Source organism: Astatotilapia calliptera, chromosome 7 (assembly GCF_900246225.1).
Source record: "Astatotilapia calliptera chromosome 7, fAstCal1.2, whole genome shotgun sequence".
Classification (NCBI taxonomy): Eukaryota; Metazoa; Chordata; class Actinopteri; order Cichliformes; family Cichlidae; genus Astatotilapia; species Astatotilapia calliptera.
In genome coordinates, this window is record NC_039308.1 from 7,691,611 (window position 1) to 7,708,660 (window position 17,050).

Below are 17,050 nucleotides of genomic sequence, written 5' to 3' on the forward strand. Positions count from 1 at the left end.
TGTGAAACATTACTGATAAACTTCATGTGATGTTACATTAAAGCCAATTTTCTATTAAAATCAGGGTCTTTTCTAGCTGACCTCTGACCTTTGAGCAGTAGTGTGTACTGTATGCTTGTATGTAACTGTATCTGACCTGGATTTTATCACCAGTTTCAAATAAGAATCTTCTTTAAAGTCTGTCTTTCAATACAAAATAAGTTAAACTTTATCAAGGCTGATGGTAAATTGTCCCTAACAAATCCACTTTATTGCGTGCTCATTGACTTTCTCCTATCAGAACTGTTTAACAAGTCCACTTTATACATGCTTATTAATCTATCACGCTTATCAGTGGCTCATGGTTGCTTAAAGCCTATGTCTGAACTTGACCACAGAGCCAGAGCATCGTTCAATCTTGGCAACAGCTCCCGGATGACAAACTCCACTTTCTCTGCATCAAGACAGCTCATAACTTTTTAACAGTGTCTCTCTGTCCTCATACTTCTATACATTCTTAACAGTCTGTCCCTGTCCTGGTACTCCTACATCATCTGCTATAATCAAAAACCATGGACTCTCACTGCAATGTACGCTACAGCTAAAAAGTTTAAAGCAACAAAACAACCTGAAGAGTCAGTCGCAGCCGAAAGATTCGGGTCTTTTTAGTGAGTCGAGCCGAAAGTGCCGGTTCTCTAAAAAGAGCCGGAAATCCCATCACTAGTTTCTTGAGTAATGAAAGTAGTAGCAGTTTAACCAATAGCTGCTCCCTGAACCTTACTTTCGTTTTCGTGTCAAAGTGAAAGTGAACTAAAAGGCACATACGCTGAGTGTGTCTGGTTTGGTGACGACTGTTTTTAAACCCATAAAGCCAACAGTTAACATTGCAGTTAAAATACATTAAATGTGAACACCTTCGGAGAAGTCTGCGTTGAAAGGTGAGTGTTCCGTGTGTAATGACAGGACTTCAGCCTTTAACCCTCGCATATTCGTCTTGTAGCCTATATAATTTGAACGTTGCTAGTTTTGCTTTTAAACACTGTTTTTTACAGACTGCAACCAATATCCTCACAGTCTTGACTGTAAATGACAATACTTACCGTAAAACCACATACACAGGTTCTTAAGCTGCTTCCTAATGTCCCCCTCCAGGCAGCCCTGGGGTTTTCTTAGTGTTAAATTGTTTCATTCTGAGCTTCTTTCTGCTAAATTGTGAGTGTGAATTATGATTTATGAGGATACGTAGTTTAAAAAGTGAACATGAGATCATTAGTTCGGAGCCAATCGCGTGAGATCAAGAGCGTTTCCGTTTCTATTATCCACACTTTTCCAGCGTTGTAGCAGTTTGGAAACAAACTAGCCCAACTACCTTCTCATGGAAAGAGTAATCGCTGTATTTGGCCTCCCTAAGCACACAGAGTTAGTCTGCACAATAGCACAAGGCATGTTGCAACAGCATGCATTATTTTGAACAGTGCCGCAGAAAGAGGGGTACTACTGCCTGCACCTTTTGTTAAATAGATCTGGTCAAGTGTGCAGAGGACAAGGACGGACCATCAAGCAACCTGATACTTTAAAACAATCTCCAAAAGCTGATTCTGTTCATCTGGACAAAACGCTACGTAGAGATGAACAGAATCAGCTTTTGGAGATTTACTTTCCTGGATGATTGAGAATGCATCAAGACACTTTAAAACAATGATATTTACTTGGAATAAAATTCATTCGAATTTATATGTATATATATATAAATCCTTATTAGAAATTCAACCTGTCCTTCAGTAAGCAATGTGCAGTTTGCAGGGGTTCCCAGCCACAGAACCCAAGTGATTACTCAAAGAGAAAAAATTTAATGATTAGAGCATTACAATATTTTGCTTCTGAGGACCAAGGCTTTCTTGTATTTTTTTTTTTTTTAATTGGTCTTGAGCAACAGATCTCCAGGCTTTGACAGTCTTTCAAAGTTTTTCTATGAATATTGGCATTTTCACTACAGGCCTTGTAGAATATTAACACTTAGATAAACCTATGTCTGGCTATATGTAATTTCATTGTAGTATTGTTACTTAGACTGAAGAACATGGGATTATTGGTTTCACCAATATATAATCTCTACCATTTTGAAGATTATTGCTTTGCAGTCTAGAGTGCAATCTTCCCGCATAGTCTGTCCATGCTTTTTTCTATGCTGACTGTCGGACAGCTGACATGTGATCTTTAGACTAAGTCCTTACCTAACAAAACATTCAAACAATTCTATGATCATATTACGATTTCAAAGTCTCCGTACGCCAGTATTTTAAATACACTGATACTGTACACAAACCTTAACACCAAGGACTCCTACTGGCCACACGGGCCAGCCAATGGATGGATGGAGGGTTTAGTGTTTCATTGAACCTAAAGACTAATCTGCACACAAATTTCTAGTAATTTTTTTTTCTTCTGTCTTTCTTTTTTACTGTGTTTCTTTCTTTAAATCGGGACATGATAGTGTGTCTAATCGTGTCTTGTAGACTGTAGGGTTTGTGATTTTACCAACTAGGTGTTGGACAAGTATTTGGTTGCCTGTTTCTTCAAAGTACTTATCCGGGATCTTTTTTTTCTTCAGTCCTGGAGTTAAAACAAAAGTTCTTCTTGATATCCTGATGTCATGTCTTGTCTTTAAATATCCCAGACATGAAGAGCCAGAAACACAATGACAGCTCTCAGATGAAAGAAGCCCTCCAGCATGATACACAGCAAAATCCTCAAAAGGAGAAAGAAAAGCATGAAAAAGAACAGCACAGCAATGATAGCACAAATCAAGACAGCTTCTTGCCATCCTCTTCAAGAATTTGCAGTGCAGAGAATGTAAAAGACGGACAAGCAGAGTGTCAACAGAAGGAACGGACTTCATCTTGCTGTCAGCTGAAGGATATGAGGCGACTTCAACATGGAGACATGAAGCTGGGTCCCCTAAGATTCGACAAGAGACACACAGTCCTCATAGATGTAAGACCAAGTTATTTATTTATTTATTAATTCCTATTAGTATTGATGTAGTTTTACAGTGCCAGAGCTGATAGGTGGGCAGGTACAAATTTGCAAAGACAAAGGCAAAGTGATACTGGAAAAGTTTAACTCAGGAGGTAGAGAAGGTTATCTACAAATTGGAAGGTTGGTAGTTTGATCCCTGGCTCCTCCAGTCTGCATACCAAATAACCTTGATCACAACAATAACCCCAAGTTGCTCTCTAATGCAGGTAAAGAATAAATATACATGAATGCCAGATAGAAAAAAGTGTTTGTGTGAGTGATGTATGTTGTATAAAGCGCTTTGAATTCTTTATAAGAACTAGTCCATTTACCATAAAGAGAACAAAGGATGCAAAGACAAAAACATAGAAATAAAGGAAAAATCACAATTGGTCACCAACTACTGCCTGCGTAACAAAACGTTAAAAAAACTGATACACAAAAATCAAATCTTGCTATGTTGTTTGTATGAGACCATGAGTGTCTCTGCATGTGTGTTAGTCATGAAACATAATTGATGAGAAACTGCAACAATGTCCTCTGGAAGTCAGCGGCAGACAGAGAAAGGCCCAGGAGACCCACTGTCCACAGCCCCTCAAGAGCAGTGAAGACCTGAGGCCAGATGTCATGATGATAACTGCATGCCCATCCCTGCATAAGGAAGAGGGAGGCTCCAGACAGAGTCCCCATGGTCAAAGAACCATGGAGAACCATTGGATGATTTATTGGAAAAGAGGTATTGGTTGTGTTCTTGAAATTATACTTTTTATCTTTCAGGTGGATACTTTCAACTCTCAACGGATATTTGTATCTCAGAAAGGGAGAGATCTATGGCACAGCGACTTTGTGAAGATGCCTTGTTCACAGGCAAGTATGGCTTCCTCATTGCAAAAGGATTCACTTATTATTCAGGAGAAATAATTAAGTAACCATGTAAGGTTCAGTGGCTGTCACAACCCAGAACTCAAAGTGACCAAAAGAAATAAAAACCTCAGAAAATTAAACTGCCATTAATAGCAATATTAAGTCAATTTAAGACACAAGCCTGTGATTCAAGACCATGAGCAGATGTGTTTTACAAGAAGAGTTTTGGAGTTTTGGAGCAACTAAGGGCTGTTCAGGGAGTTTTTGTGACATGATACTAATGAATTACAGCAGTCGAGGCCAGAAGTAATATATGTATGACGTTTTTCAGCATCACTGAAAAATGTAATACCAACAGCATGCTCTAATCGCTGTAATAAAATATTACTGTCAGCAGTATCGAATGCAGCACTGAGGTCTAGCAGGACAGGCACAGAGATAAGTTCACTGTCAGAGGTTTTTCAAACCTGCGAGACATGTTATACAGGTTTTTAGGCATTCAAGAGCCACTGGAGGCTAAGAATTGCTTTGTGTAGGTTGCAAGAGGTGTATTATCTAGGTAGCTGGAGAAAAGCAGACTGCAAGAAGTTGGTGTTGATGTACAGTGACGTGCATGTTGTTCACACAGTAGTAATTCAAACTAATGAGCAAGCCACAGGGTACTGAAATATATGTATTAAAATAACTGTCACTAGTCGCTAGTATCCATGATCTCATTCTTTCAGTCACTACTCACAGTTTATGCCCACAAGTGAGGAGAGGGACCTAGATCGACTGGTAAATCAACAGTTTCATTTTTAGAGACAGCTGTGTCCTCAGCAAGGTGGACAGCAGTACAACATGTATATCTCTGCGTCCTGTTAATTTAAACATATTCCATTATCTCTTATCTCATCTTAAATATCTTTCAAATGGTTCATTAAAAATGAGTTCTGTCATTCTGTCATCGGGCGATCGTGGCTCAAGAGTTGGGAGTTTGCCTTGTAATCGGAACGTTGCCGGTTCAAGCCCCTGCTTGGACAGTCTTGGTTGTTGTGTCCTTGGGCAAGACAGTTCACCTGTTGCCTACTGGTGGTGGTCAGAGGGCCCGGTGGCGCCAGTGTTCGGCAGCCTCGCCTCTGTCAGTGCTCCCCAGGGTGCCTGTGGCTGCAGTGTAGCTTGCCATCACCTAGGGCTGTGCGATATGACCAAAATCTCATATCCCGATATAAGAATTCTATCGTCCGATAACGATATAAATCACAAAAATATAACATTTTCTGTGAATCTCGGGCAGCTCGTCTTGCGGGAAGTGTTTCCAGCTGCGCGTCATGTAGCTGGAGTCGAGTGTTTTAACTGATGCATGAAACGATACATTTTTAGACATAAGTTGTAACAGCCGCCGTTTTCTTTGTGTTATTTATTACACGGCGTGCTGCGGGAAAAGCCTGTTCTAACGTTTGAGTCTAAGGTTTATTTTTTAGCACCTGGCAGCTCTTTTTTAATTCTCATCTGTAAATAATCTGCTCTTTCACGTCATTCAGTTTATTTTGAAAAGTCTCAACAGGATTTTGAGCTTTATTGTGAAAGGTTTATGTGGAAAATAAACGAGCGGACAGGCGATGGTGTTACCGTCGTTGTTGCTAACCACAAAGCATAAAAACAGGCGCTTGTCCGTCCATAGTGTGGTTATATAAAATATAAGAGAAAGAGAGAACTTTAATGTAGCAACTACAGTGACCATCAAAACAATGAAAAATATTGCCGTAAACAGTTTATTTTGCGACACCACAAAACAAATGATAGTGTAAAATGAAACGATAGATGTTTTTATATCGTCATCCGATATATATCGTTATATCGAACAGCCCTACCATCACCAGTGTGTGAATGGGTGGATGACTGGATGTGTAAAGCGCTTTGGGGTCCTTAGGGACTAGTAAAGCGCTTTACAAATACAGACCATTTACCATTGCTGGATGTCATCACTCACAGTATAAGTTCTTGGCACTATCCCATGGATCCTGGAAAGTCTGGATTTTTAATTTTTTATTGCAGTGAATTTCTCATCTGGGGCTGACAGATCATGTGGTCCTTGTCCTCTGCTTGTTTCCTTACTTTTTTTTTTTAAATAATCTTTTATAATCTTTTCATATCCCTTTGATTCCAGTTTTTTTTCTATTTACTTCATTCACAGTGCTCCACCTAATTCACTAACTGTCCCCTTCTATCCACCACTGCATTCTGCATTCATCAGCTTCTCAAAGTACTTGTTCCCATCTTCTCAATATGCTCTCTTCACTTGTGTTTTTTGCCCCATCTCCCTTCCCTTAACCCCACACGGTTGCGGCAGAAGGCTGCCCTCCCTGACCCTGGTTCTGCCAGATGTTTCTTCCTGTTAAAAGGGAATTTTTACTTTCCCAAGTGCTTGCTCACAGGGGTCATATCTTTGTTGGGTTTCTCTTTGCAATTGTAAAGTCTTTATCTTACAACATAAAGCAGAATGAGGCAACTATTGTGATGATTTAATAATAATGTATACTTCATTGATCCCCGTGGGGAAATTCCTCTCTGCATTTAACCCATTCACTCAGTGAAGCAGTGGGCAGCCACTGGGTGCCCGGGGACGGCACCTTGCTTAGGGGTACCTCAGGGTGGCCGTTCAGTGAATTCAAACCCCCGACCTGCCAATCATGGGGCCACCACTCTACCTACTGAGCTATCCCTGCCCCAAATTGCGCCCCATTTAGCGCTATATAAATGAAATTGAATTGTATTTTGAAAGATAGCACTAAAAACTGAGGCATCTTAACCTCAGTGAGCAATCAGAAAACCACAAAACTTAAAACCATAACCAAAAATTGGACTAAGTCAATAACTCATACTTAAATGTTAAGTACCATTAGTTGAAAACACAAAAAGCTGGGAGCCCAGGACTATGACTCACAGTCTCCAGTTGTGTGCTAGTTTTACAAATTTGCCCCCACTGACAGAGACTAACATGAAGCACATTTTATTTCATTTAGGCTTATATAAAAGTAATACAGATTTTATATGTTGTCTCAAATGGAACAGAGCACATAAATGTAATTGTCATTTCAGGTAGCACATCAGAAGTCAAGGTGGGATGTGATATCCAAAAAGCTGAAATCTCTGGCCAGTAAGAAAACAGCCAGTGTCAAAGATGTAGAGGTATGTTGGCAAGAGTGGACATTGAATCATTGTTCATTTTTACACTGATAATGTGAAATTTGTTCCCAAGGACACATGAAAAGTTAAACGGGTGCTATTCTTTGACCATGCTTAATGTGAATTTCTATGACTGTTATATAAGCATATTAGGTGGTCTTAAAACTTCTCTCATCAGGAAGCTATCATCAAGTATAACCCCAAATATAAAGATCAGTGGTCATTTGATGCCCTCCACACATTGTATCAGGTGAATGCCCACATTTGGTAATTGAATTATTAGTTTTGTGACTTGACTATTTAAATGAGCGATAATAAGCAATGAACATATTTTCTTTTCAGAATACCCCAGATACAGAAAACTACTACAAGACACTGTTTCCAAAGATTGCTGCATTGGCCTTGAAGCTCCCTAGCTTTGTGAATAAGGTATCATTTCCAGTTATCTTCTACAAGTAATATTGTGTTGACTATTGAAATAAATTATCTTCTTGGAAAATCGAAGAAATACAAAACCCTCCAAAAGACTTATGACTTAAAATCAAGAGAATAGCATTTTCATATAAGCAATGAATTGCCAAAAATTGTAAAATTGAAACTTGAACAGTTGAAAATGCTCCAAGTCTCTTTGAAGTAGCCCCAAATACTGAGTCACTATCTTGAAATGTCACTAAAAGGAAAGTTCTTTAAATTAAACAGAAATCGAATATATTTCTTAGGGCGCAAACGGTGTCGGACCCTAGTTTCTTCTCAGACTACATGAATGACAATATGCTGAAAAGGAATGAAGAAATAAGCACCTGGTGTTGGTGGAAGCGGTTAAAAAGCATCTATCTATAAACATCTCTTGTTTTGTGCCTCCTGCACTTACATCTAGTCTTCAAGTTATCATCATTATTCATTGATTTTATTGACAAAAATCTTTTTGGTGTGCTGTCATTTAAACAATACAACATTAATGCTTTGCTGCATTCCTGCAAATGTACAAATTATTGGATTAAAATAAAAATGCTCCTCCTTGTTCACCTGAATTCAGTCCCTCTTTTGGAGAAAAATTCAAAGAATACATAAAATTTTAAAATGTGCAAAATCTTAACACAAAGTCATTAGGACATTACTTTCGCCTTTACATTTAAGTTCATTCATTTGAAGATCAGTAAGGTGCTCATTCAGCACATCTCCGAGAAGCAAACTAAAGTCAACTGTGATTGTCATGTGTGTGATTAGAACATGCAGGCGTGTGGTCAGTGTTTGATTTGCTTTTGGTTTGTATTCCACTGGCCCCTCAGAAATTTACAGTATCATTCAATCATATTCATCTGTTGTAGGAAGCCAAAATTGCGACTGATATTAAAATATATCTAATCGTGCGGCACTGATACATAACCTATTAAGAATGCCTTGGTGACTTTAATTAGATTGTGATCAGGATGCTTATTTAGACCTAAAGCCGACACATTTATGTTTTCAGTATCTGAAAGGTACTTATTTTTTCAACTCCAAAAATAGATATAAAAGTAGGCTGTAGTCCACTGGTTTGCGAAGTCTCTGGGTGTAAAGTCTCTTAATATAGGGACTGTGAGACAACACAGAGACTACAGACACATTTGTGCGCAGTTCTGCAAAATAACAGTTCAATTCAGTTTTATTTACATAGTGCCAAATCACAATAGCAGCCACCTCAAGGCAAAAAGGTTCCAGTAAAAATAGGAACCTTTTCATCCTATACTGTAAGTAGGTAGACTGCTGATTGTCTAAAACAACAGGGAAGAACAGCAAAGCTTACTGTGAAAAGGTTTAAAAAAGTTTACTTTTAACGCCTTTTTGTTGTATGCATGATGATCAAAATGAACATAAATATGAACAAAAGTAGACAGCATTCCTGGTTGGTGCTAGTTGTTAACGTTATAATGTTACACTAAGCTGTTATGTATATGTGGGTCTGCAGAGCACTTCATATAATTAACTCAGTACCATGACACCTTTGGACAAATTAATGCCAATTAACTTGAAACAATTATTAATTATTAGGGACATTTGTATTCTAAAACGAATAGTTTTCGATGAGAAAACTAAAATTAAGTTCTCCTGAAAATAAATAATCTGACTGACAAAATGCGTTTCCATGTTCTCAGGCTATCCCGCTTCTACGAAAGGGACAGAGTGCAGCCATCACAATGTCTCAGGTTCAGATATCCTGCCTACTTGCCAATGCTTTTTTTTGCACCTTCCCTCACCGTAACACCTCCAGTCCCAACGCAGAGTACTCTGGTTACCCCAGCATCAACTTCAACAGGTTGAAAAAAAAATCCCTTCACTGTAGTCTCTCATTTTGTGTGCCTAATGTATGTTAATTGTTAATAATCATTCTCCACACAGTCTATTTGGAAACTTTTCAAGGAGGAAGATAGAAAAGTTGAGGGCCATCATGCATTATTTTAAAGAAGTTACAGATGAAAGTAAGTTGAATCCTCCCATTCTGCCCGTTTGTGAGACATCTCAGTAAGAGTCCATTGGTGTTTAGCAATGTCATTGCAGGTACCCGACCTAAAGGACTGGTGACATTTGAGAGGGAGTGCCTCAGCTACACGGACATGCCCACATGGGAAAGGTAATAACTGATAGATTGATAGATCTGTTGTGGTAAAGCAGCAGCTGTGTTACCACCTTGATTTACTACCTTGAGTTTCTCTAAATCATGTTGTTGTTCATGTGATAGCTGTAAGGCGAATCTGTCTAAACTTCATATCACCTCAGAAGGTCAGATTGAGCTTGAAGGTAAAGGCATGCTTCAGGTAAGAACTGTCCCACATGAATAATGATTTACAGTTTCATATTTTTTGTTTGGGATTTGGTTATTTGTGTGTCTATGTATGTCTATGTGCAGGTAGACTTCGCTAACAGCTTGATAGGTGGAGGTGTGCTGGGCTCTGGTCTGTTGCAGGAGGAGATCCTGTTCGTTATAAATCCAGAACTGATTGTAGCTCGCCTCTTCACAGAGAAACTTGAAGACAATGAGTGTCTGATCATTACAGGTTTGTTCATAAATGGATTCATCATCTCACAAAAATTAGGCTGATTTCATACAAAAATTGCCTGAATGATTAAAATGATTAATTAAGTTAATTTTTGAAGCCAAAATATCAAATAACAACTGGTTCCATCTTTTCTACTATAAAGATTTCTTTTTTAAATTCATAGCTATTTTAATAAGTGAATGACACACTCATATGTCAGAAAACATAAATGGTTATTTAAAAAAAATCAACTATAACATGAATTTAAGACAAAAAAATAGTAAGGATGGATAAAGAAAATAAAATTAACAATTATATGTTATATTTCAATTTTGAAATTAAAATAATCATCAAAAAACAACAAAAAGAATCTAATTCAGTTAGGACCATGTTACCAAATAAATCATAGCATTGCAGCATAGCTTTGTGTTGGGACCTTTCTAGCTTTTTGTGTGTATACATGGAAAGTCAGAAACAGGGAGATCAAGGGATGTGAATTAATCCTGTCATAGTTATTTTACAATAATTACTTAAATGCAGTGTAAGGATGATGCTTTGAGTTCTGGCAAATTACAGTTCACTATAACTATTTTCTTTCACTTGAGGCAAAATGACAGATTAATCAACAATCAATTGATTAATTTGCAATGTTCTCCCCGTGTTTGCGTGGGTTCCCTCCGGGTACTCCGGCTTCCTCCCACCGTCCAAAGACATGCAGTTTGTGGGGATAGGTTAATTGAATAATCCAAATTGTCACTAGGTGTGAATGTGAGTATGAATGGTTGTCTGTCCTTGTGTGTTAGCCCTGTGACAGACTGGCGACCTGTCCAGGGTGTACCCCGCCTCTCGCCCTACGATAGCTGGGATTGGCTCCGCGACCCTGAAAAGGAAAAAGCGGTAGCGAATGGATGGATGGATGGATAATCAACAATCAAAATACTGTGCAAGAGTCTCGAGCCATCCCTCATTTCTTTCTATCTTGTTCCAATTAGTCTTAGTAACAGCATTTCTCCAGGATTCGTGAAAGTGTTTGAAAGTTTTTCTTTGGATATTAGATACCTTTTCTCTCATTCAGAGATGGAGAAAGTTGAGAAAGACAGGACAGGAGAGGAGGAAGAGAGGTCATATTTAAATTAAAGTTCTGCTCAGTGGTATTTGATAAACTAGAAATTTAAAGCTTACCTGTAAGTCCTCATGTTTTTAAATGAGATATTGGTTAGATACATGGAAAGGACTGATTCCTATAGCACTTTTCTACTCCTCGAGCACTCAAAGTACTTTATACAACACGCTACATTCACTCGTTCACACCAGCACTAATTTCTATGCTTTTCAGTGCTTTTTAACTACCATTCACACACATTCATACTCTGATGGATGCATTGGAGCATTGGGGTTAGTATCTTACCCAAGGATATTTGGCATGCAGACTGGGGGAGCCAGGGATTGAACCACAAACTTTCCAATCAGCAGATGACCTGCTCTACTTCTTCAGCTACAATTATGAGACTTCAAAGGTATAAGCATCACAGCTTGTTGTGTCAAAGTAACTGAGGATAAAACACAGAAAAACATGAAGGAAATTTTCCTGGCCTGGCTTTTTATAACTTAAAAAATATTCTGTAGAAGATCAAAAATGTTTTCTTGTCGGAGGTCAATTTTGAAAAAAAAAAACCAAAAAACCCCAACAACAACAAAAACCAGCAGCACTGTACACAGCGGTAGACTGGTGCGTAATAAGCAAGTGAATAATGCAGCTGTGGTGGAAGTGAAGTGTAGTTTTGATTTTCTTCTGCTGTTTCAGTCAATTTTGGTCTAAGTGACGAAACCTGCAGCTTCAGAATGTGTGAGATGCTGATGTTGTGTCCAAAAAGTGACTGTCTGCCAATAACTTCTTTTCGGTATTTGCCAAAAACTGATTTAAAACGCTATAAATAACTTGCTGGTGTATAATATGTGAAGCATATGTCAAATGTATGCCTCATAAATGATATCAAATCATCTTGAGCCACAAACAACATTCCTGTGACAAGGTAGAAGCCGCAATCAGTTTTTGGCAGTGACTTTTATATATGTTTTACTTATCCAGTTAAAAAAAATCTCATTGACATTAAAATGTTTTTTTAAGAGTAATCTGGCCAAGAGGACAGTGGAAATTGCAACAAATATAACGATAGTTCTGTAAACATATTTTAAGTGGACAAAAAGGAGCGGATTGGTTATAATGTAAGTATAATAACACAGAGTTATAAAGATAGTTGAAAACAAGTAATTTTTCAATTTTAAATATAACAACTTGTAAACCCTGTTCACTGAAGTCCGTTTACCAACATACGTAAAGATCCATCCATTCGCTTCCGCTTATCCTTTTCAGGGTCGCGGGGGGTACTGGAGCCTATCCCAGCTGTCATAGGGCGAAAGGCGGGGTACACCCTGGACAGGTCGCCAGTCTGTCGCAGGGCCAACACACAGGGACAGACAACCATTCACACTCACATTCACTCGCACATTCACACCTAGTGACAATTTGGATTATTCAATTAACCTATCCCCACAAGTTGCATGTCTTTGGACGGTGGGAGGAAGCCGGAGTACCCGGAGAGAACCCACGCAAACACGGGGAGAACATGCAAACTCCACACAGAAAGACCCCGGCCTGATGTTGGAATTGAACTCAGGACCTTCTTGCTGTGCGGCAACAGTGCTAACCACCGTGCCACCCATACGTAAAGATATTACACATAAAAAACACAGAAGTGCCTCCACTCGAATACAAAGATAATGCTAAGATAAATAGCTCTAGGAAATTAAAAATGGGGAAAATGAATATAGTACAGAAATTCATGATAAATCTATTCACTAAAAATGAATGTGCATCAATATTTGTATTAATGTACAACTTTTGTTGTCTGTTTCTCAGGCTCACAGCAGTTCAGCTACTATTCAGGTTTTGGAGACTCCTTTGAGTGGGCAGGTCCTTATGAAGATCAGTCTGAAAGGTCTGAGGGGGTCATTCATTATTTGCCTTTAGAACTTTTGTTTTTTTTTAGAACTTTTTATTGAGTTTTCTGATGCATTTTGATCCAATTTTTAGGGATGAATGGGCTCGGCGTAAGACAAAGATCCTGGCCATTGATGCTATGAACTTCAGACACAGCGTGGATCAGTACAGAATGAGACATATTACCCGAGAACTGAACAAGGTGAAGTTTATTATGTGTTATTTATTGTTCCTTTGGTTGTTCTTTGTTGGCAGAAAATAAAGAAGCACGAAGGAAAAGTCTCATCTTGAGTTGTGTATTCCATTTACACACACGTGGAAGCATATACTACACTGTTTACTACCCAATGTAGGATTGGATAATCTCAAACCATTTCTGCTGGGTTACTACTGGCAGATAGTGATGCCTTGATCCTATTTTGCAGAACTCCATCACTGACACAAGAGATCCATCACCATTACATTCTCTTGGTGGATGGACACAAAAGTCTCACATTTGGACACACAACTTTTTGTGTGTAACCATGCTGTATTGTAAACAGGAAATGAGACATGAATGCAATTCTACAAAGAACTGAAAACCTAATCTCATGATTATAAAACAAAACAACAAAAAAACAAATTAAAAAAATAAATAAATGAGTGGGTTTGTCCAAACCCTCTGACTGGGCATGTATACATACAAATTTAATTATTTAATATTTGCATACTTGTATTTTACTTTTCATCTGTGACATATTTATATTGCTTGTTTAAAAGTTATAGTAAAGTTTATAATGCTACTTAAAAGTAAACCCATGCTTATAATGTATGACTGCCATCTAAAATGAATTAATCTCATGTATCTTTGAAGGCTTACTGTGGATTTAAAGGGTACGATGGGCATGAAAACCCAGATATCGCTACGGGAAAATGGGGCTGTGAAGCCTTTAATGGAGACCCACAGCTCAAAGGTGAACTTCTTTATATTCATTAGTTTAGTGCAAAGGTCTCTAAGTTTAGTGTAAGGACTAAAGCTTGAAAATATATGCAGGATTACACCTTGATTTGGAGTTTCTGACATCAAAGAAAGCCAGCTGATTAAATGTATAAATGTGACCTATTTCTACAAACCAAACAAATGGTTAAGAACAAACTGAGTGCAACATTTGTTGTGGAAATTGATGGTGTATTAAATTTTTTTTAAAAAGTCAGCTGCTGGAGAGTTTTATTCTTACAAGAAGGAATTTAGTCCATACAGCAGTGTAATGAGGAATTCACAGAACCAGAGGAAATCTATTTATACAGGGTCTCACCACATCTTTATTACCCTGTTGTCAGACAGAAATACACTTACCATACACAGATTAACACAGATTAAGAGGATATATTTAGCAAACAGAGTAATCATGTCTTATTGGTCGAGACAGAAAACAGGACAATTCAGTTCACTTCAGTTTAATTTATATCCGGTTGTTCAGTCTGACGTCACTAGCCGTGTCTGGGTCTAAACTCCGCTGCAGGTCCATATATCAAACGATCACTATGGCATTACTGAGAGTTGAAAAACTGTCTAAAGTCTTTCATCTTTAATAAAATGATCAGCGATCTGCTTTACCAGGTGTAACAATTGAGTTTAACATTCAGGCATCCATGAAAACGGAATTTGTGACATTTAACGGAGTTAGAAGTTAGCAGGGAGTTAGCTCGCTAGCTTCTATCTAAATACAATATAGCATGTCCTGACTGCGGGGTTTTGGAAACAAATGAAAACGTACAGCTCTGTTATCACTTCCAGCATAAATGAAGACAGAAAACTAAACAGCAGTGACGTTTGTAGGGTTACTGAAGTTGAGCTACCTGGTATATAATGTTGTGCTACGTGACCGCTAGCGACACAGCTATGTTAGCATAATATAAACAAGCTAACTTTTTTTCCACTCGATAAAAGTTACCGTGAGTGTTCTCGGTGGTCAGGAACAAATGTAATCGCATGGCAGGATGCTGTAAAAGGACCAAACTTCAGCCAGGAGAACAACTGAGATAATCCATCCACAATACGAAGTTAGTCATTCATATACTGCTGCATGGGCTGGGCTGTAGTTACATCCTAAGGTTTTAAAAACTGAGCTTAAATAAATGATTAGCGGTAATAAAAGCCGAGGGAGGTCAACAGTGATCACTGACTGTTTTAGGAGCTTTTTGAGATCAAATAGAAGAAAATACATAACATTAAACATGTTAACAACACAAAAGCCATATTAAACGCAGACTACTTTAGACCCGGAAGTAGGATTCGTCGCGTCATCACTGAACAACCGGATAGCACTGAATCACAACAGTTGAAGGGTTAGGATCTAGGAAAGTCTGTCACAGTGCAACATGAAATAAATGTATGTAAGTTCTTATCTGTTCATGTGCAGCTCTGATCCAGCTGATGGCAGCAGCAAAGGCTAAGAGGGGTTTGGCTTTCTTCACCTTTGGGGATGAAAATCTGAAGCAACGCCTACAGCGCATATATGACTTGATGTTCGCAGAAGGGATTACAGTAGGTGAGTGTTCCCAAGACATGCAGTTTTCTTTTCTCCAGTTTCTAACATCGCATTACTTTAAAGCTTGTATATTTTCCAGCTAATTTACTGAACACCTAATAATTTCTTTAAAGGGTTAGCTGGTGTCTGACTGAAAGCGGTATTTCTAAAAACCTGCAGACACTGGCCTTTAATATAATCGAAATGGAGACCTTTACTTACTTCTTGAATGCCTTTAACAGCCTGGACTAAGATATAACTTTTCAGAATTTGGCTGTAAAAAGTGGTGTTTCTTTAATTTTTCTAATATACCTTTTTATTCCTTTTTGACAGGGACACTGTACAAACTTCTGCGTGACTTTAGCCCTGCCAAACACTGTGATTCACATGTGGATCTGTTTGACTTCATCGAAAAAAACAGAAACTCCAAGAGTCATCTGTAAAGGAGTCTGTATCCACATTTGCACTAAAATCTTGGAGGGTAGTTTTTATAACAGAAGAAAATACTGAGCTACTTAATCATTTTGAGAAGATAATTATTTTGAAGTGCTTTGTTTACGTGATAATTAACTATACAGTAGCAGCCAGGAACAAAATAAACATCCAAATAGCATAATTTGGGTGTGTGCTTTGAGAGTTAGCACAGTGGTATAATCTGCTTTATGCTAAAATTTACATTTGAGGTCTGAGGTTTGAGGTCATTGCCATACACCAGGAGTTGTGGTCAGAAAACATTCTGAAGACATAATTCTTGAAATTTCTTGTAATTCTGCAATCTCATTAAATTACTTATATGACAATTTATTGCCAGTTTGTGTGGAATTTTATTTAATACTAGACTGAAAGAAACTTTCAGTATTTGAGATGCTGCATACATTTGTTAACAAATACACAAAATACACATGGATAGTTACCTTAATAAAACACTATTTGCACGATAAGACTGGGATATATTTTTCAGAGTACTCCATTCCATGTCCACTACATTCTTTTGCCTCTGTTTGTCCATGTGGTGTATGTGATAGGACTGTGTTGATCCTGCCACACACACATATATGTTGCACTGCTGCTCAACCCACAAATGCATTTTCTTCACAATTGTGGCATCATTTCAAGGTAAACAAACAGGCTTTTCAACACTATAAGATTTGTTGCCAACAAAGATTTATACATGCAGAGAAGGAGATGAAGCAGACAAACCGATGACTTCATGATGTAAAGTCAGAAAGTCAACCTAACATCCTATCACATGGTCATATATAATATATGTTAATTGGACACTGTGGCCTCCTAAACAAGTAACATGTTTACATGCTTAACATGCTGTTATGATCAAAAATCAATGTCTGTTGTTTTTATGTTTGGCTTCTTCCATCAGAGTGTGTTTTTTCTCTCTCGTCCCTCCAAGGTGTAAATATGTGTTGTTTTTAGACTGCTGAGTGGCTAGTTCAAATGGATTCTTGCATCTGGAATGCATGATTGGCTGGACCACA

General features: G+C 38.1%; 1 protein-coding gene across 1 annotated transcript; it reads left to right on the forward strand.

Annotated features, from left to right (window-relative positions):
* The first annotated feature begins 721 nt into the window (after positions 1 to 721).
* LOC113025253 (poly(ADP-ribose) glycohydrolase-like) lies at positions 722 to 16,361 on the forward strand. The gene is made up of 16 exons (XM_026172799.1): positions 722 to 917; positions 2,657 to 2,973; positions 3,775 to 3,864; positions 6,943 to 7,032; positions 7,208 to 7,279; positions 7,372 to 7,458; positions 9,165 to 9,325; positions 9,409 to 9,488; positions 9,568 to 9,640; positions 9,749 to 9,824; positions 9,917 to 10,064; positions 12,967 to 13,045; positions 13,141 to 13,249; positions 13,901 to 14,000; positions 15,450 to 15,578; positions 15,891 to 16,361. Exons 2-16 carry the CDS (start codon positions 2,659 to 2,661, stop codon positions 15,998 to 16,000), a joined length of 1,719 nt encoding a protein of 572 aa, XP_026028584.1. The 5' UTR covers positions 722 to 917; positions 2,657 to 2,658; the 3' UTR covers positions 16,001 to 16,361.
* The last annotated feature ends 689 nt before the right edge of the window (positions 16,362 to 17,050 follow it).

Excerpts from the sequence above, each read along its gene's own strand:
- LOC113025253 (XM_026172799.1), top strand. The coding sequence starts at position 2,659 with ATGAAGAGCCAGAAACACAATGACAGCTCTCAGATGAAAGAAGCCCTC. Across the intron at positions 7,033-7,207 it reads CCAGTGTCAAAGATGTAGAG|GAAGCTATCATCAAGTATAA; the intron begins GTATGTTGGCAA and ends TTCTCTCATCAG. Across the intron at positions 13,250-13,900 it reads TTACCCGAGAACTGAACAAG|GCTTACTGTGGATTTAAAGG; the intron begins GTGAAGTTTATT and ends GTATCTTTGAAG.